The following is a 21,229-nucleotide window of genomic DNA, read 5'->3' as shown; positions in this document are numbered from 1 at the left end:
TTTCTATAATGTCATAGTTGGAATTACACAATATGTGGCTGGTTTCTTTCCAGACAGGTTTCTTTCACTTTTTGGAATATGCATTTAAGGTTCCTCCATGTCTTTACATGCTTGATAGCTCACCTGTTTTTTTTTGTTTGTTTGTTTTTGTTTTTGTTTTTCCGAAGATTTTATTTATTTGACAGATAGAGATCACAACTAAGCAGAGAGAAGGTGGAGGGGGCGGGGAGCAGACTCCCCACCGAGCAGAGAGCCCGATGTGGGGCTAGATCCCAGGACCCTGAGATCATGACCTGAGCCAAAGGCAGAGGCTTTAACACACTGAGCCACCCAGGTGCCTGAAAACAATTCCATTTTTAACAGCATCAAAAAGAATAAATTAACTTAAGAATTAACCAAGGAGGTGAAGGACAGGCACAATGAAAAGTACACAATAATGCTGAATCAAATTAAAGACTGAAATAAATGGAAACACATTTCATGTTCATGGACTAATGAACACTAATATTATTAAAATATCAATACTATGCAAATTTACAGAGTGGGTGCAATTCCTTTCAAAATCCCAATGACATTTCTTACAGAAATAAAAAAATCCATACTAAAATTTACATGGAATCTCAGGGTACCCCTTAATAGCAAAACAATCTTAAAAAAGAAAAGTTGGAGGCCTTTCCTAAGTTCAAAACATACTACACAAAGCAAAAGTAATCAAGACAGTATGATACTGGCAAAAAGACAGACATATAGACCAAGGAAACAGAAATGAAATACCAAAAATAAACCCTTAACATACACGTCAAATATCTTTTACAAGGATGCCCAGACCACACAGTGAATAAAGAACAGTCTTTTCAACAGGTACTTTAGGGAAAAAATGAATATTCACATGCAAAAGAATGAAGTCAGACTGTTCATACACCACAAATTTTCATACATCACAAATTAATTCAGAATGAGTCAAAGGCCTAAACAAAAGATCTAAAACTATAAAGTTAAAAGAAAACACAGGACAAAACCTTCAAAACATTGGACTTGGGAATGGTTTCCCGGATATGAAACCAAACCACAGGTAACAGAAGAACAAATGGACAAAATGGACATGATGAAAATTTAAAACTTTTGCACATCAATGGAAACTGCCAACAAAGGGAAAAAGGAATCTATGGAATGGCAGGAAATAACTATAAATTGTATATCAGGTAAGAGATTAATATACAGAATATATAAACCATTCCTAAAACTCAAGAACAAAAAACCCAATTCAAAAATGGACGAAAGACTTGAATAAGTATTTCTCCAATGAAGATACATGATTGGCCAATAAACACATGAAAACATGCTTTCCACCACTAATCATTAGGGAAGCCCCCTATGAGAATACTATACCTCATTAGGATAGCTACTATTAAAGATAGTAACAACAAAAAGCATCCGTTAGGTTTGAAAAAACTAGAAACCTTATACAAATTGTTGGTAAAATGATAAGAGTCACTGTGGAAGATAATATGGTGGTTCCTCAAAAAATTAAAAAATAGAATGATCTCACCCAGGCACCTGGGCAGCACAGTTGGGTTGAGCAACCAACTCCTGTGTTAGGCTCAGGTCGTGATCTCAAGGTTGTGAGAAGAAGCCCTGTGTCAGGCTCTGTGCTCATGGGGAAGTTGGCTTGGAACTCTCTATCCCTCTGCCCCTCGCCCGTGCATGCTCTTGCGTACACACACACACACTCTCTCTCTCTAAAAGTAAATAAATATTATGGACACTGGGGAGGGTATGTGCTATGGTGAGTGCTGTGAAATGTGTAAGCCTGATGATTCACACACCTATACCCCTGGGGCAAATAATACATTATATGTTAATAAAAATAATAAATAAAAAATAAAAATAAAAGTAAATAAATAAAATCTTTTAAAAAATGATCATATTACCCAGCAATTTCACTTCTGGGCATATACTAAAAAGAACTGAAAGCATGGTCCTGAAGAGAAATTTACACATCCATGTTAATAGCAACACCATTCATTATACCTAAAACCTAGAAGCAAACCAAGTGTCCATCAAAAGATAAATGGGGGCACCTGGATGGCTCAGTCAGTTAAGCATCTGACTCTTGATTTCAGTTCAGGTCAGGATCTCAGGGTCGTAAGATCAAGCCCTGTGTCAGGGCTCCATGCTCAAAAGGGAGAAAAATCTAGGTTTGTGTCTGATGAGTTTTTAATATAAATACAAAAATGAAAAGCACGATCCTTGAAAAAAAAGCATCAGACTTTATTAAAATTGAAAACACTTTTGCTCTGCAAAAGACATTATTAAGAGAATAAAAAGATGTACCTGACCGGGAGAAAATATCTGTAAAAACACATATCTAATTAAGGACTGACATTATTAAGAGAATGAAAAGATATACCACAGACTGGGAGGAAATATTTGTAAAAACATGTATCTGATTAAGAATTGCTACTCACTACCTATAAAGAATTCTTAATACAACTCTTATTAACAACCAAAATTTTAAGAGGGCAAAAGATCTGAACAGACATGTCAACAAAGAAGACACACAGGTGGAAAATAAGCATCTGAAAAGATGCTCCACAACACTGTCATCAGGAATATGTAAATTACAACAATGAGATACCACTACGCATCCATTAGAATGGCTGAAATCCCAAACACAGGCCAGTATGTCAAACAACACAAACTCTTTCATTGCTGATGAGAATGCAAAATGGGACAGCCACTTTAGAAAACTACATGGCAGTCTGTTATTACAAATTAAACATAGTTTTACCCTAAGATCCATCAATCATGCTCCTTTGGTACTTCCTCAATTAGCTGAAAACCTCTGTCTACACAAAAATCTACACATGAATGCTTAAAGCTGTTTTATTATTAACTGTCCGAACTTGGAATCAACCAAGACACCCTTCAACAAATGAATGATAAACTGTAGCATATCCATATAAGAGAATAAGTATTCATCAATAAAAACAGATGAGCTGGGGCGCCTGGGTGGCTCAGTGGGTTAAAGCCTCTGCTTTAGGCTCAGGTCATGAACTCGGGATCCTGGGATCAAGCCCCACATCGGTCTCTCTGCTCGGTGGGGAGTCTGCTTCCCCCTCTCTCTCTGCTTGCCTCTCTGCCTACTTGTGATCTCTGTCAAATAAATAAATAAATAAATAAATAAATAAATCTTTTTTAAAAAATGGAATTGTTTTATAATTTCCTTTCATGATTATTCACTGATGGTATATAGAAATGCTGCTAAAGGTGTCTGGGTGGCTCAGTTGTTTAAGTGTCTGACTCTTGATTTTGGCTCAGGTCATGATCTTGGTTGTGAGTGCCCTGTGTTGGGTTCTGTGCTGGGTGTGGAGCCTGTTTAAGATTCTTTCTCTCCCCCTGCCTCTCTACCACCCCCATTTAAAAAAAAAAAAAAAAAAAGAATGTTGTTGATTTTTGTGTGACAGTATCCCGGTACTTTGCTTAATTTGTTAGTCCTAACATTTTTAATGAAATCTTTTGGGTTTTCTATATATAAAACTATATTATCTGTGAACAGAGATGATTTTACTTCTTTTCTAATTTGGATTCCTTTCTTTTTCTTGCCTTATTACTCTGGAAGGTACTTAACAGTTCTATTTGTATAGGAGTGTTGACATAGGCATCCTTCCCTTGTTCTCATTTGATTTGATTTTATTTGAATTTTTAAAGTAGACTCCATGTCCAGCATGGAACCCAATCACAGGGCTTGAATTTATGACCCTGAGATCAAGGAATGAGTTGAGACCAAGAGTCAGACGCTTATTGACTGAGCCACCCTGGCACCAGGCACACCTCCCCCATCCTCCATTCTGATTTTAGAGGGAAAGCTTTCAGTCTTAAACTATTGAGTATGATGTTTGTTGTGGCTTTTCATATATGGCTTTTTAAATTATGTTGAGATAGTTTTATTCCTGGTTTGTTGAGTGGTTTGTTTTTTTGTTTTTTTGTTTTTTTTTTGTTTGTTTGTTTGTTTTTTTTTTTGTTTTGTTTTGTTTTTGGTCATGAAAGTGTGTTGAGCTTTGTCAGGTTCTTTCTCTGCATCAGTCGAAATGGTTTTGCAGTTTTCTCCCTTTATTCTATTAATGAGGTGCCTTACATTGATTGGTTTTCTTGTGTTGAACCATCCCTGCATTCAAGGAATAAAGCTCACTTGGTTGTGGTATACAATCTTTGTAATATGCTGCTGAATATGATTTACTAGTATTATGTTGAGGGTTTTTACAAAAGTGTTTATAAGAGATACTGGTCTGCAGTTTTCTTATAGTGTTTGTGTCTGGCTTTGGTATGGGGCAGTGCTGGCCTTGATGAGTTACAGAGTTTTGTCTCCAGTTTTTGAAAATGTTTTAGAAAGTTTTTTGTTAGTTCTTTAAATGTTTGGCAGGATTCACTAGTAAAGCTATCATGTCCAGGGTTTTTCTTTGTATGAGGGATTTTTTATTTTTTATTTTTTATTTATTTATTTATTTTTTTTTTAAGATTTTATTTATTTATTTGACAGAGAGAGATCACAAGTAGACGGAGAGGCAGGCAGAGAGAGAGAGAGAGGGAAGCAGGCTCCCTGCTGAGCAGAGAGCCCGATGCGGGACTCGATCCCAGGACCCTGAGATCATGACCTGAGCCGAAGGCAGCGGCTTAACCCACTGAGCCACCCAGGCGCCCCTATTTTTTATTTTTAAAAAAGATTTATGTATGTATTTTAGAGGGAGAACACTTGTGGGCAGGGGGAAGGGCAGAGGGAGAAGGAGAGAAGTGGACTTCCTGCTTAGTGGGGAGTCCAAAGACACAGGGCTCAATCTCACGACCCTGAGATCATGACTTGAGCCTAAATGAGGAATCAGATGCGTAACCAACTAAGCCATACAGGCACCCCTGTATGAAGGATTTTTGATTACCAAATTAATCTATAAGTAGGTCTTTCCTGTTTTTCTTTTTCTTCATCATTCAGTCTTGTTAGGTTTTGTGTTTCTGAGTTATCCAATTTGTTGGTGTTCAGTTGTTCCTAGTATGCTTCCAGTCCTTTTATTTCTGTAGAATTGGTTGTAATGCTTCCACTTTCATTTCTGATTTTGATATTTGTGTCTTTCTTTTTTTCTTAGTGGACCCAGCTAACATTTTGTCAATTTTGTTGATACTTTAGGTGAATCAAGTTTTGTTTTTGTTGATTTTTCTCTGTTTTTTGTTGTTGTTGTTGTTGGTTTATTCCTAGATAGTTTTGTTTTTTGATGCCATTGTAAATATGTTTTTTGTGGTAACTTTTTTTTTTTTAAGATTTTATTTGTTTATTTTGACCGAGAAGGAGCAGAAGTGAGGGTAGGGGTAGGGGTAGAGCAGAGGGAGAAGGAGAAGCAGGCTCCCCGCTGAGGAAGGAGCTGAATGTGGGGCTCCATCCTAGGACTCTGGGATTATGACATAAGCCAAAGGCAGGGGCTTAATTTACCAAGCCACCCAGGGTTCCCCCTTTTTTTTTTTTTTTTTGCATTTACTTTTTAAAGTGTTTATTTGCTGAGATGATGCTACTAAAGGTGCATTATGACCTGTAAAAATAGCTCAGAATTCATTGTCAATGAACCTTTATTAAACATTGTTTCTTGCTGCTTCCTGACATGCGCGGGAGAAGAATGAGGCACAAACAAGTCAGCTGCTAGAGAATGGGAGCAGGGGGCCACAGTCTCTTATTTAATTGTGTGTGTGTTTTTTTTAATCACTGTCAGACATAATCTTTACCTTTTAAGTCAGAGTATATAGATACTACGTGCTGTGAGGTCATAAGGCCACATCCAACAGTCATGATATATCTGTTATTTTCTTTTTACCCTCATCTTCACACAGTTTGGGTTAGGATATGTCCTTTTAAAAGTATTTTCTTGATGAACTCTCACCTTTTTTTGTCTTTTGTGTTTGTGAATTATCTCCCTTCAACTCCTGTTCAAAAGCTGCTGTGAGATTCTTGCTTTTTAAATATAGTAGGTGCTTGTTTAATGTACTAAATTCTGTATGGATGGATGGTTTTTAGTATGAAAATGCCAAGACAAGAAGTGAAAATGGGGCGCCTGGGTGGCTCAGTGGTTAAAGCCTCTGCCTTCGGCTCAGGTCATGATCTCAGGGTCCTGGGATCGAGTCCCGCATCGGGCTCTCTGCTCAGCAGGGAGCCTGCCTCCTCCTCCTGTTTCTCTCTGCCTGCCTCTCTGCCTACTTGTGATCTGTCGGTCAAATAAATTTAAAAAAAAATCTTAAAAAAAAAGAAGTGAAAATGAATTCTCACAGTAGAGTAAGATTCTAGTGCCGGCTTTAGTATAAGCACATAGACAACAGTGTAAGCTTCTAATAGGAAACATTACCACTTTTACCACTTTTTTTTTTTTAATCCTTTAGAGGGCCTTATGACTTTCACTTAGTTTCAGTGCCTTTCTCATTGGAAAAATCACCGATTACTGCTTTTTTTTTTTTTAAGATTTTATTTATTTAATAGAGAAAGAAGCAGAGGGAGAGGGAGAAACAGACTCCTGTTGAGTAGGGAGCCTAATGCAGGACTGGATCCTAGGACCCCAGGGATCATGACCTGAGTGGAAGGCAGACAGTTAATTGACGGAGCCACCTTGATGACTCCTTTTTAAGAAGCAGAATTAAATGAGCTTCTTTCATCTTTTTCCATTGCTAATTATAGTATGCTTATAAGATCTGGAAATTGGAGTCACATAATGCTTTTAGTATGTGATAATGGTTTTTGCCTTTTTTTTCTTCTTTTTTTCTAGTCAGTACAAGGATGGTTCTAGGGATGCTTGGGTGGCTCAGTCAGTTAAGCATTTGCGTTTGGCTTAGGTCATGATCCTGGGTCCTGGGATTGAGCCCCACATTGGGCTCCCTGCTTGGCAAGGAGCCTGTTTCTCCCTCTCTTTCTGTCTTGCCCCCCATACTCTTTCTTGCTCTCTATCTCAAATAAATGAATAAAATCTTAAAAAAAAAAAAGAAGAATGGTTCTATATCTGCAAATTAATAAACATGATACATTCCTTTAACATAATGAAGGGTAAAACCATAAGATCATCTCAGTAGATGCAGCATTTGACAAAATTCAGCATCCTTTCTTTTTTAAAAATCTTATTTATTTATTTATTTATTTATTTATTTATTTGACAGATCACAAGTAGGCAGAGAGGCAGGCAGAGAGAGAGGGGGAAACAGGCTCCCCGCTGAGCAGAGAGCCCGATGCGGGGCTCGATTCCAGGACTGTGGGATCAGGACCTGAGCCGAAGGCAGAGGCTTTAACCCATTGAGCCATCCAGGCGCCCCTCCAGCATCATTTCATGGTAAAAACTCAACAAAGTGTGTTTAGAGGCAACATACCTCAACATGATAAAGGTCATATATGACAAGACCACAGCTAATATACTTAAGGGGGAAAAGCTAAAAGCTTTCTTTTAAGATCAGGAACAAGACAAGGGTGTTCACTTGTCACTTTTATTCAACTTAGAACCGAAAGTCTTAAACTTACCAATCAAACCAGAAGGGGATAAAAAGTACCCAAAATGGTAACGAAGAAGTAAAATTGCCACTGTTTGCAGATGGCATGGTACTATATATAGAAAATCTTAAAGACTCTACCAAAAAACTATTAGAACTAATAAATTCAGTAAAGCCACAGGATACAAAATTAATATACAGAATTCTGTTGAATTTCTATTAACTGATAACAAAGTGGTAGAAAGAGAAATTATGAACAGACACTTCTCCAATGAAGACATGCAAGTGGCTATCAGATACATGAAAAAATGTTCATCATCACTAGCCATCAGGGAGATTCAAATTAAAACCACATTGAGATACCACCTTACACCAGTTAGAATGGCCAAAATTAGCAAGACAGGAAACAACATGTGTTGGAGAGGATGTGGAGAAAGGGGAACCCTCTTACACGGTTGGTGGGAATGCAAGTTGGTGCAGCCACTTTGGAGAACAGTGTAGAGATTCCTCAAGAAATTAAAAATAGAGCTTCCCTGTGGCCCTGCAATTGCACTACTGGGTATTTACCCCAAAGATACAGATGTAGTGAAAAGAAGGGCCATCTGTACCCCACTGTTTATAGCAGCAATGGCCACGGTCGCCAAACTGTGGAAAGAACCAAGATGCCCTTCAATGGACGAATGGATAAGGAAGATGTGGTCCATATACACTATGGAGTATTATGCCTCCATCAGAAAGGATGAATACCCAACTTTAGTAGCAACATGGACGGGACTGAAAGAGATTATGCTGAGTGAAATAAGTCAAGCAGAGAGAGTCAATTATCATATGGTTTCACTTATTTGTGGAGCGTAACAAATAACATGGAGGACAAGGGGAGATGGAGAGGAGAAGGGAGTTGAGGGAAATTGGAAGGGGAGGTGAACCATGAGAGACTATGGACTCTGAAAAACAATCTGAGGGTTTTGAAGGGGCGGGGGATGGGAGGTTGGGGGAACAAGGTGGTGGGTATTAGGCAGGGCACGTATTGCATGGAGCACTGGGTGTGGTGCAAAAACAATACTGTTACGCTGAAAAGAAATAAAACAACAACAACAAAAAACAAACAAAAAAAAGAAAACAATGTTTACATTTGCACTAGAAAGAGTGAAATACCTAGGAATAAATTTAATCATGGAGGTGAGAGAACATTATTTTGAAAATCAGGAAGCACTGATAAAAGAAACTGAAGGGGGGGTGCCAGGGTGGCTCAGTGTGTTAAGCCTCTGCCTTCAAATTGGGTCATGATCTCAGGATTCTGGGATCAAGCCCTGCAGTGGGCTGTCTGCTCAACGGGGAGCCTGCTTCCCTGCCCCCCCCAACTTGTGATCTCTCCCTCCCTCTGTCAAATAAATAAATAAAATCTTAAAAAAAAAAAAAAGAAATTGAAGATGACACAAACAAATGGGAAGTTATACCATGTTTGTGGATTGGAAGAAAATTAATATTGTCAAAATCTCCATACTAATCAAATTCTATAGATTGAGTGTAATCCCTATTAAAATATCAATAGTGTATTTAACAGAACTAGAACAAATAATGGTAAAATTTGTATGGATCCAAAAAGACCCATGGGTCAAAGCAGTCATGAAAAAGAAGTACAAAACTGGAGGTATTGGCAGTCCCATATTTCAAGATACACTGCAAATCTATAGTAATGACAACAGGGTGGTGCTGGCATAAAAATAGATCGACAGGATAGAGAACCCAAAAATAAACCCATACTTACATGATAAATTAATCTATGGTAAAGGAGGCAAGAGTATACAACAGAGAAAAGAGAGCCTCTTCAATAAATAGTATTAGGAAAAACTGGACAGCTGCATGCAAAAGAACGAAAGGAGATCACTTTCTTACACCATACACAAAATAAACTCAAAATGGATTAAAGACCTAAATGTGAGACCTGAAACCGTAAAATGCCTGAAAGAAAACATAGGCAATAATGTCTTGGACATTGATCTTAGCAACATTTTTCTAAATATGTCCCCTTAGGTAAGGGGACAAAAGTAAGAATAAACTTGGGACTACACCAAAATGAAAACCTTCTGCAGAGTGAAGGAAACAGTCAACAAAATGAAAAGACATCCTACTGAATGGGAGAAGATATTTGCAAATGATATATTTGATAAAGGGTTAATGTCATGTAAAGAACTTAAGACAACTGAACACCAAAAAAATAAATAAAAATAATCAACAATCTGGTTTAAAAATGGGCAGAGGACTTGAATAGACATTTTTCCAAAGAAGACATATGGATGACCAAGAGACATGTGAAAAGATGTTCACATTATTAATCAGGGAGATGCATAACAAAACCATAGTGACTTATCATCTTAGACCTGTCAGAATGGCTGATATAAAAAAGACAAGAAATAACAAGTGTTGGTGAGGATGTGGAGAAAAGGGAACCCTTTTGTAGCATTGGTGGAAATGTGTAAATTGATGCAACCACTATAGAGAACAAGATGGAAATTCCTCAAACAATTAAAAATAGAAATACCATATAGTCCAATAATTCCACTAGTGGGTATTTACCCACAGATGATGGAAATGCTAATTGGAAAAATTTATGCACCCCTATGTTGCAACATTATTTACAATAGCCAAGATATAGAAACAACCTAGGTATATCCACTGATAGTTGAACAGATAAAAACGATGGAATATTACACAATGGAAAATTTCTCAGGCATAAAAAGAGTGAGATCTTGCCTTCTGCGACAACATTGATACATCTAGAAGGTATTATGCTAAGTGAAATAAGCCAAAGAAAGACAAATACTATATGATCTCACTTTTATTTGAAATCTAGACAAAGTAGATTGAACAAACAAAAAAACAGAAAAAGAATCATAAATACAGAAAACTAACTGGTGGTTGCCAAAGGTGAGGAGGTTGGGGGGATGGACGAAATAGGTGAAGTGATTTAAGAGGTACAACTTCAGTTACAGAATTGGTAAGTTAGGGAAGGAAAACTCCCCATAGAGAATATAGTCAGTAATACTGTTAGGGTGTTGTATGGTGACCATGCTGGTGACTGCACTTAACTGTGGTGAAAAAAAAGAAAGTTGATGCAGGCAAAAAACCTAATCAGAATTTCTTGAGGCTTTAAAAAAAAAAAAAAGCTCTTGAGGCTGTGTGATGAAATTGACATTTCGCTTTTGCTTTATAGTTCAAGAGAGTCATAGGTGCTACTTTTCCCTTAAGGTATTAGACTGTTAGGTTCTGAATAGTTACCATTCCTCCTAGATGTTTTTGTTTGTTTGTTTTGAAATTTGTATTTGGAAGTGTTATGTAGCATCTAACATCTCAGGTGTTAAGGAGTTATAGGTGATTTTATTTCAGAGAGAGCGAGTGAGCAGTGGTGGGTTGGGACGGGCAGGCAGTGGAAGAGGGAGAGAAAGAATCTTAAACTGGGCTAGATCTCACAACCCTGAGATCATGAGAAGAGCTGAAAATCAAGAGTCCGACTTTTAGCTTAACTGACCGAGCCACCCTGGCACTCCTCTTTTTTCTTTCTTTCTTTTTCTTTTTTCTTTTTTTTTTTAATTTGACAGAGATCACAAGTAGGAAGAGAGGCATGCAGAGAGAGGGGGAAGCAGGCTCTCTCTCAGCAGAGAGCCTGATGTGGGGCTCGATCGAATGACGCTGAGATCCTGAACTGAGCTGAAGGCAGAGGCTTAACCCACTGAGCCACCCAGGCACTCCCCCCCTTTTTTTAAATTAAGGGTAATAGAGGAACACCTAGGTGGCTTGGTCAGTTAAGCATCTGCCTTCTGCTCAGCTCATGATCTCAGGGTCCTGGGATCTAGCCTTGAATCAGGCTCCCTACTTAGCAGGAAGTCTGCTTCTCCCTCTCCCTCCACTCTTCTCTGCTTGTGCTTGTGCACCGGCACACACACACACTCTCTCTCTCTCAAATAAATACATCTTAAAATAAAGGATAATAGAGAAGAGCTTGTTTTGATGGCAGTGGACATTTGTTAAACATTAAATATCATGTTTTTATTGATCAGTTTGATTTAGCTGGTCTGCTGGCTCTTTCTATTAAAGAAATGAAGAGATCCTAATTTAATGGGTTAAATTATTCAGCTGAATTTATTTGTTCTGAGTCCATTAATCGTAATTTAGGTTACTAAGTAACTTTCTTTTTTTTTTTTTTTAAGATTATTTATTTATTTGACAGAGAGAGAGAGAGAGAGAGAGGTCACAAGTAGGCAGAGAGGCAGGCAGAGAGAGAGAGGGGGAAGCAGGCTCCCTGCCAAGCGGAGAGCCTGATGCGGGGCTCAATCCCAGGACCCTGAGACCATGACCTGAGCTCAAGGCAGAGGCTTAAACCACTGAGCCACCCAGGTGCCCCAACTTCCTTTTTCTTAATCAACAAATAAACCTGTGGGTTATCTCAGCAAAAGCATTCTCCTCCATGTGAAAGTTAATTTTATTGTATTTACATGCATAATGGCAAATGTCTCCATACCGATGATAGTCTCTTTAAGCATTACTCTTTAGTGTGGTAAAGGGGCCTGACATGATAGGAGGGGCCAGGAAAAGATAGAGAGTTGCCTCTTACAGAAATGAGGCAGTTAAAAAGACAAAAATTTCCTCTCACAATGGAAAAATGACAACAGAAAGTAATGAGTTCTTTGAAAATATGGTGGCTTTACTTAAACTATTTGCAGTATTGTGCTGTTATTGTTTCAAGAATTGAAAGAATTTGGAGTGGGTGCGTGGAATAGAAAAGATGATAAATTTTTAAGTATTTCATAAAGAAAATGCTTTTGAGGTATTATTACTGTTTTTTGAAACAACCATTATCTCATTTGGGGAAAAATATTTTATCTATTTATGAAAATAATATTTTTTAGTTCTTTGTGACTTATGTTAGGAAGTAGGTTCAGTTTTTATGTATAAAATTTCCTTTTATGATTATGTAAAAGTTATTAATATTAAGACTTTAAGATTATAAACAAATAAATTGACTTACAGTTGTGTTTATTTTTAAAATAATTGTGTTACCTAACAAAGTTTGGTTGACTGTTTCTATGTGTTACAAAACTTGCTGTCATGTTTTCTTATTTTTGGTTTCCTGTGTATCATTAGGGAAAAATGAAAATAAATGAATCTTTTATATTTTTAGGCCCGGATAGCATTTTTGCAAGGAGAAAGAAAAGGTCAAGAAAACTTGAAGAAGGATTTAGTAAGAAGAATAAAGATGTTAGAGTATGCATTAAAACAAGAAAGGTTTGTGTGCCTCATTTTCTTATATGTGTAATATAAAATAGAACAGTTTTCTTTTTTGTACTAGTGTACAGTGTATTTAAAAGCTCTTTGAAAGATTGAAACCCTGCCCAAAATACAAGATGATACTTTGATTCTTATATGGGAAAAGAAAAGATTTAAACCTTTTTTTAAAAAGATTTTATTTATTTATTTGATGGGGGGAGCAGCGAGGGAGGAGAAGCAGACTCCCTCCTAAGCAGGGAGCCTGATGTGGGGCTCCATCCCAGGACCCCAGGATAACTGACTGAACCACCCAGGCGCTCCAAGATTTAAATCTTTAAAATTGAAATAATATCTTGTTATGGAATCTAGGTTTTGGGGTTTTTGTTTCTTTAAAGATCAGGAAAAATTTATCTTTACTCAGGTGTTTGTGTTAATTGGATAATTTACATTTTTTCTTTCACAGCAGCGCACCTTTTTTTCTAACTTCCTTTGCAAGTAAAGCTTAAAAACAGACAATTTGTATTATGTTCTATTTGTTATCAGAGAAATATATACCAGTATTAACTGTGTGGAAAAAGAGAAAGCATTTTCTTTCAACAATTTATTATTGAATTTTCAGGGCAAAATATCACAAATTAAAATATGGCACAGAACTGAACCAAGGTGATTTGAAAATGCCAACCTTTGAATCAGGTAAACTTGATTCTTCCATTAACCTTCTCCTGACCTAATTCAAGAAAAATTGGTTTAAGCTCATTTTTATGTAACAGCCATATTTTCTTCATTCTCATTTTGCTTTGATAGCATTGGTTTGTCAGATTATTGACTACCGTAATATTATCTAGTGTTTTGGGGGAAATGATAAATGAATAAAGTAAGTAGCTTTATCTACATCTCAGTCCTGAGGTTATTTATCCTGTTTTCCTTGTGCTGAAACTTATGTAAAATTGTGGGTACATTTTTGGAATTAACTAGAGGTGAAAGGTAATGAAACAGTTCTTTCTGTGCTTGTTATATAATCCTTATCCCATATGAGCTTAATTTTTTATGATTACAAAGGTGTTTTCATGTGGAGAAGCTGTGATTAACAGTTTAATTCTGAAAATTGGAAATTTGATTGAATTTGAAAACCTCATAGGCAGCCAAATAAGGGTTAAGAGAAGGAAAAAAAATCTTCGCTTCATCTTGCACTATACTAAATTTTGCATCTGCTCTAAACTAAATGGATATTGAGGACGAGAGTACTATCTGATGAGCAGTTATGCTGTGAAGAGACAGCTAGAATAGGAAAAGGCTAACAGTTTACTGGTAAATTTAGGGTTCTGTATGATTACAATTTCAGTAGTCTAAACATCTAATTATGAGGATTATTTTGTTTTATACAAATTAGGAATATTATCAGTTTCTTGTTTCAGGTACATTTAGAACTCATACACATTTTGATGGTGCAGTCAGATTGAACTCTGTGCTGTTCTTGGATGCTGGTTACTAAGACAAGGAAAAAGTGTGTCTTTATTTGGATATGCAGTATTTCCTCTCCTTCTATATTTGTACCATATCCAATAAAGTCAAAGTGTATATGGTAGGGAAAAATAAAACTTAAGTATGGACTTTTTTTAGTTAGGTGGCACAGTAAATTTTAAAAATTTTATTGGTTTTTAGTTTGATATTAAATACTGTTATTATTAATGTTAAATACTTAGCAAAACACTTCATACATACAACTTGCAGTTGATTTAATTTTTCTATACTTAACTAATTTTACCATTTATTATATTTCAAGTTGTTGGCATACATATAAATTTAAGGAAGAAAATATGAACAGCATGGGTTTCCTTTTTGTTTTTTAAAGATTTTATTTATTTGCCAGAGAGAGAGGCAGGCAGAGGGAGTAGCAGGATCTCTGCCCAGTGAGGAGCCAGATGTGGGACTTGATCCCAGGACCCTGGGATCAGGACCTGAGCTGAAGGCAGACGCTTAACCAACTGAGCTACCCTGGCATCCTGCATGAGTTTCCTTTGATCTGGCTTTTCAGTGATTATGAAGATTTGATAGTAGGGAACAGTATTATGGCCTAATCCTTGGAAAAGCAACAATAAATGATAAAAAGTTGGAATGGTCTATATATTTTGGGCCTTGTTTACTACAGTAGTCTTACTGTAGTTAGAGGGAGTAGAGTAGCTTCACACAACCTAATGGATTCAGAACTTTTCTTTGACTCCTTTTCTTTCTAATATGGTTAGAATAGTCACAAAATAAATATTCACTTCCTAACTTAAGGGCTATACCCCCTAACTTGGTCTTCGTAAATAAGAGGAAGGTGACTAGTTGCAGCTGCCTTGTTCCTGGAGCTATAGTTAGAATTGGCTAGTTGGTTTCAGTACAACAGCTTGTAGAAAACAGATCTCTATTGTCTACAACTGAGGTAAGATTAAAAACAACTGTTTTTGTCTGTATAAACTTAACTATTAAAACTTCCTCAAAATGAAGAATAAATGATATCCAATTATTTTACTTAGGGAAACAACAATAGCAAAATAGATTGCTTTTATTGATGTAGCAAAACTTCATGGTGTTGAGCAGGGGAAAAAGACAAAAGGATGGGCTAAATACAGCATGCAAACAAAATGGAGTGAAATGATTTACATCAAAGTATAGCTCAAGAGAGCTATTGAACAAATTGGTATTGCCTTTTATATATGCACAAAATCAAAATGTAAAAAAGTGTAAAATATTGTCTTGACTGATGTACAAGATGTGAATGTTTTTGTACCTGTGCCTCAGTAATACCAATATGTATATGTATTCTAAACCCAACACTTAGAGAAAGGGTTGTATCTAAATATGTAAAGAGCTCTTTTTCATGCCTTTAGGGGAAAAAAAAATCTCTAACAGTAGAAAAATAGGCAAAAGACTTGAAAAGTCAGCCCATAAGAGAAAATATCCAAATGGCCAATAAGTAGATGAAATGAAACTCAATTTTATTAGTTACTGAGGACATAGAACCAAAGTGCAGTGTATATAATTAGAGACCTATCAGAATGGCTAAAATAACATACAAAAGAGAAAAAAGGTGAAGTGTTGATGAGGATTTAGAACAACCATACCTACTGGGTTTGAGATTGAAAACTGATTGAACTGCTCTGAAAGTGGTTTGTCAGTGATACTAAAGGAAACATAGCCATAGCAGCATGCTCTATGGCCCAGTAATTTTGCTTCTAGGTATTCTACTCCTTAAAAGGCATACATATGTTCATCATAAGGCTTGTGTATAGTATGTTGTATTAAAAATCAGGAAACAATTTGAATGACCTGCAGTGTTAGAATGAGTACATATACTGTGTGGTATTTTAGCATAGTGGAATGCTCTTTAGCAACAAAAGTGAACAAACTGTAACTACACTTGACAACATGGACAGGTAACATAAAACTGAAAATTGATACAAACGATTTTGTGTGTATCAAGTTAAAAAATTAATTTAGGTTTTATAGTTTATCAATTATAAAACCTAAATTAATTTTATAATTATAAAATTTATAATTTATAATTATAAATTTTATTTATATAATATATAAAAATAAATATATAATTTATAATTATTTATAATATAAAATTTATAATTTATCAATTATAAAACCTAGATTAATTAAAATTAAAAAGGGTATTGATACCCTTTTTAGGAGTGTCTAGTGACTAGAATAGGGCACAAGGAAAGCTTTTGGGGTGCTGATAAATGTTTTGTTTCTCCATTGAGGAACTGGTTACATTGGTGTGTTAAAAATTCATTGATCTATATGCTTTTGATGTACTTCAGGGATATCCTTAGCAGCATTATTTATAATAAGGAAAAGAAACTAATGTCAACATTAGTGGACTCGTTAAATAGGCATATACTTTCTTTGGAATAATAGGTAATCATTTTATGATATTAATCTAAATTACTATCAAGAGAGTGTTGAGAATATTCAAATACATTGTCAAAAGCAGCTTATGCTACAGTGCACATATTGAACCCCCCTCTTTTTAAAGAAAGAAATTTATATATGTATTTTGAGATGAAAAATAGGACTAACACTATTGGTGATAGGATTTGAGGCAGTTTTAATTCTTTTAAAAAATATATTTTTTCTCCAGTGGTTATGTATTCTATGTAATTACATGGTAAACAAATGGTATAAACAGAAAAAGTTACAAGCAAAAATAAAGAGGCTATTAGGATGAAATAATTGTTTCTAGAAATCTTAGAAATTCATGTGTTCGGGGGAAGAATGAAAAGATGTTAATAATGGGATTGTTAGGGTTAGAGAAGTAATGCCTGCTACCAGTATTTGTTCTCATGACTTTGAGGAGTCTAGGAGCCTGTGAGCCATGCTAAAGGTTCTCAACATTCAGTGTGAAGGCTGATCTTCTATGATCCTCTCTTCTCTGCTTTATTTTAATTTTCATAATGGGACTTTATAGGAAAATATTTCTATAATATTGTTCGTGCTGATACATAGTTTTAAGTCTCTAGGGATACTTTTTTTTTTTTTTTTAGATTTTATTTATTTATTTGACAGAGATCACAAGTAGGCAGAGAGGCAGGCAGAGAGAGAGGGGGAGGCAGGCTCCCTGCTGAGCAGAGAGCCTGATGTGGAGCTCGATCCCAGGACCCTGGGATCATGACCTGAGGCAGAAGCTTTAATCTGCTAAGCCACCCAGGTGCCCCTCTAGGGATACTTATTGAGAGCTTGACTCACTTCAGATTATAGTATTTTTTTTAAGACTTATTTATTTGCTTGAGAGAGAGAGAGTGGGGAGAGGGGCCCAAAGGAGAGAGAGGAGAGAAGCAAGCCACCCACTGAGTATGGTGCCCAGCATGGGGCTCCGTCTCATGACCCTGAGATTATGACCCGAGCCAAAATCGAGAGTTGGATGCTTAACTGGCTGAGCCAGCCACCCAGGCACCCCTGTATTATTTATTAAACTCTCCCTTAATGCATATACTTTTATTCCAGAATAAAATATGACTTTTTAATTGTAGTAGAAACTATTTTCTGGTTTAAGTTTTAGTTCTCAAACTGAAGTTGATTATATGAAGTGTTATGATATCTACTTAAAGTTAACTGATACAGACTCCTAAGTTATTCAGTGGTTTTATATATATAAAGTTTCCTAAGTGCTGATTTTGAATGCTTAAGTAAATATTAAATACAGCCTTTTAATTTTAAAAGCATTCAACCCAGCAGAATTCAGGTAGTTAAAAACATTTATTTTTTAGCATTTCATTTCAAAGCCTAGTATTTTGGTCTCTGAATCTCTAGTAGAGTTTATGTACTCTTGGGTTTTCCTGATGTTAAAACAAGGAGGGTCATACCTGAGTTGTGTAAGTTATTGGGATAAACACATTTAAAATGAGTGACCCACAGTAAATACTCAATAGTTGTTAATTTACTTCTGTTCTTTATAAAATATTTAGTTATATTTTGTGGGATTTTATCCCTGGGAGAACTTCGGCAATATTTTCTTAAGACTTGAAATAATGCGTATGAAATCATCTGGGTTTTTTTTTGTGTGTGTGTGTTAATTTTTAGAAGAAACCAAAGACACAGAAGCTCCCACAGCACCTCAGAATAGCCAGTTAACGTGGAAGCAAGGCAGACAGCTGTTAAGACAGTAAGTAATGGTTCATTTTCAGCTTTAAGGATCTAGGTATGAAAGTGCTTATATACAGTCACTCGCAAGTGAAAAATTGTTTGGTGATAATAGGACAGTGTGTAGAGTTTTCAGATTGCTTTCTTGCTTTATTAGACTATTGGATCTTTTTAAAGTTTGTCTCCTCTAAATGTTCCTTTGAACACTACTCAGGATGATGATGTTTTCTTATTTGTGGGGTAGAATGTCATAAAAACTGGATGACTGGAAGGCAAGAATAAAAACAATATAGAGTTCATACTTGAGGATACTCTCATTCCCATCAGTGCAGAATTCACAAACTTGGGTTAAGTAGGAGTATTACTGGTTTATAGAGGAATTCAATTGGTTATCTGAAACCTTTCATAAATGGCTTGCCAAATCCTACTTTTTACTTGAATTTTTGAGGAACATTTTGATGTTTGAATTCTTTTTTTTTTTTAATGTTTGAATTCTTTGCTGTATTAGAAGAATTATGTGGCATATCTTATTATCTTTAATCTATTTGTTTTTTGGCCATATGTTTTTAAAGCTTTGGTATCTGTGTACTACTAATATCCTGGGTAATTTACAATTATTCAAACTTCCCAACTATATAGATGTTTAACTTCACTTCAGTAACCCAGTGAAATGTGGGGAGACCCTTCATCTTGTTATTACCTAGAACTTACCTTACTCTGGAATATTCCATGATCCAACATTTGTCTTATATTCCACCTTTCCCACCCCAATTCCCATGTTGTTTGCTCTCTGACCTTACCTTGATTCTTACCTGAGATTCTTGACTACTTTAATTTTCCCCTTTGGCTCCTTTAGCTCTGGTTGGTTTTATTTTGTTTATTTGTTGATGTGGGCTTTTCTTGTTTTTATTTTTACCTAGTTCCAGCTTAGACCAATCATCCATCACCCTTTTGCTAGTACCCCTAGCTTTCTTGGTGCCCTCTCTTAACCCTCTCCCACCAGTCATTTTACTATACCCACAGTATCCCACCCCCAGTTCAGTCTTGCTGTCTGCTTCTTCTGTTTCTAATTAAATCTTGGAGGAAAATCACAGAGTCCTCTGAATGCCTTTGCATATTCTTAGTTTCCCATACAAACATTGTAGAGAGCCTTTCTTCATAACCCTGGCCATGTCCTGCTCCCATTACCCTCAGTAGATACTCTAAACTTTTACCATATCTCAGCCCATTCTCCCTTACTTATTAGAGCACCTCAAGTTCTACTTCACTGAAAATATGAAGGCTGTCAGATGAGAACTCCCTTAACTTTATGCTTTCCTTTCTGTAGATGTATTTAAACCTCAAATTTATCACTTTAGTTTCTGATGTTTCATTCAAAGTCTTGAAACTACCAGTCCAAACTCTGAGTGACTAAAACTTGAACAAGCTTCAGTAAAACAGATTAGTCTTTGGAAGGATGCTAGAGTAGCTAGCAGAATTGAGGAAAGTGCTGAATAACTGAGTATCCAGAAGACAAGAGCTGACATATACCTGAGGACTTCTTAGGGAATGGAAACAACCATGATACGTTCTTATTCTCTGGTTTTATTCTCCTCTGTATATCAGTTTTAATCTTTTCTACTGAAAGTCAGAATTGGCTTACTTGATCAAATAAGTGAGTCAATTATTTTTACCTAGTTGTGTGAGATCTTGGCTGCTCATTCAGACCACATGGTTAGAGTGTGATGGCATTTGTTCCCCCATAAAAGAGAATTGCAGTTTTTAGAAGAGTGCAGTAGCTGTAGAGAAATCGGTTGTACAGTATTTCTCTTATAAAAACCTAATGTTATTGTCTGGATTAATATTCTGTCTCTCCACATCTTTCCCTGAGAATAGTTTATCTTTATAAACTGAGAAGAGTTTATCTCTATAAACTGAGAAGAGTTTATCTCTGTAGTTTTCCTTGTTCATTTCTCAGCTGTGTACTCTGTTTTCTACTTTGATACCAGACTGAAGCTACTGACAAAAATACTTAAGAGACTTTTTTTGTTCCTATCTCATCTTTTGGAAGCATTTGACATTAACTATTCATTCTTTTTAGAGCCTTTTTTCTTACTTAATCTCTGCTGTCATTTCCCATCCTTATTTCTCAAGTGCTTTCTTATAATTTTCTTAGATTTTCTCTTATTTTTCTAGTCCTTTAGATGTCTGTGTCCCCAGGCTTTCTGTTCCAGAGTTTTTTCTCAGGGTAACTTCATTAAAATCCATGGCTTTAAATACCACTGAACACTGATGACTGTCAAATCTATATACTGAGTCCAGTCTCTTCTGAGCTTTGACCTTTTTTATTATTGTGCCTAATAAATGTTGTCACTTTCATAGATACTACATGATTATGTGATAGTTACCGTATAAACCAGATTTGGACACCTTATTCTTCATTACATTGACTAGAACCACCATCTATGTTAGAAATCTGAAAATTTTCTAAAATTCTTTTATCTCCTTACATTCTTTTTTTTTTTTTTTAATATTTATTTATTTGACAGAGAGAGAGAGAGAATCACAAGTAGACAGAGAGGCAGAGCGAGAGGGAGAAGAGGACTCCCCACTGAGCAGAGAGCCCGATGCAGGGCTTGATCCCAGGACCCTGAGATCATGACCTAAGCCAAAGGCAGAGGCTTAACCCACTGAGTCATGCAGGCGCCCATCTCCTTACATTCTGCTGCCATATTTATTTGTGCACCATGTCTTTAAGATTATATCTTGCTTATTTTTCTCACATTTATTAGCTTCAGTTTTATTTCTTGCTGTTTTAGTATGGTAGTGTTCTAACCAATTTCCCTAT

General features: G+C 36.1%; 1 protein-coding gene across 3 annotated transcripts in view; it reads left to right on the top strand.

The window, feature by feature from the left end:
• LOC111158524 (striatin 3) overlaps positions 1 to 21,229 on the top strand; it is a 113,523-nt gene that overhangs the window by 42,202 nt on the left and 50,092 nt on the right. For all 3 annotated transcript variants that reach the window (XM_022520611.1, XM_022520622.1, XM_022520627.1), the window contains exons 2-4: positions 12,683 to 12,786; positions 13,388 to 13,461; positions 18,343 to 18,424. In XM_022520611.1, the coding sequence (XP_022376319.1) occupies positions 12,683 to 12,786; positions 13,388 to 13,461; positions 18,343 to 18,424 (260 nt within the window). The remainder of the gene's footprint in view (positions 1 to 12,682; positions 12,787 to 13,387; positions 13,462 to 18,342; positions 18,425 to 21,229) is intronic.

Source organism: Enhydra lutris, unplaced genomic scaffold, assembly GCF_002288905.1.
Source record: "Enhydra lutris kenyoni isolate GAN:26980312 unplaced genomic scaffold, ASM228890v2 scaffoldscaffold4, whole genome shotgun sequence".
NCBI lineage: Eukaryota > Metazoa > Chordata > Mammalia > Carnivora > Mustelidae > Enhydra > Enhydra lutris.
Note: the sequence above shows the minus strand (reverse complement) of the source record. Positions and strands in the feature narration are given on the sequence as shown.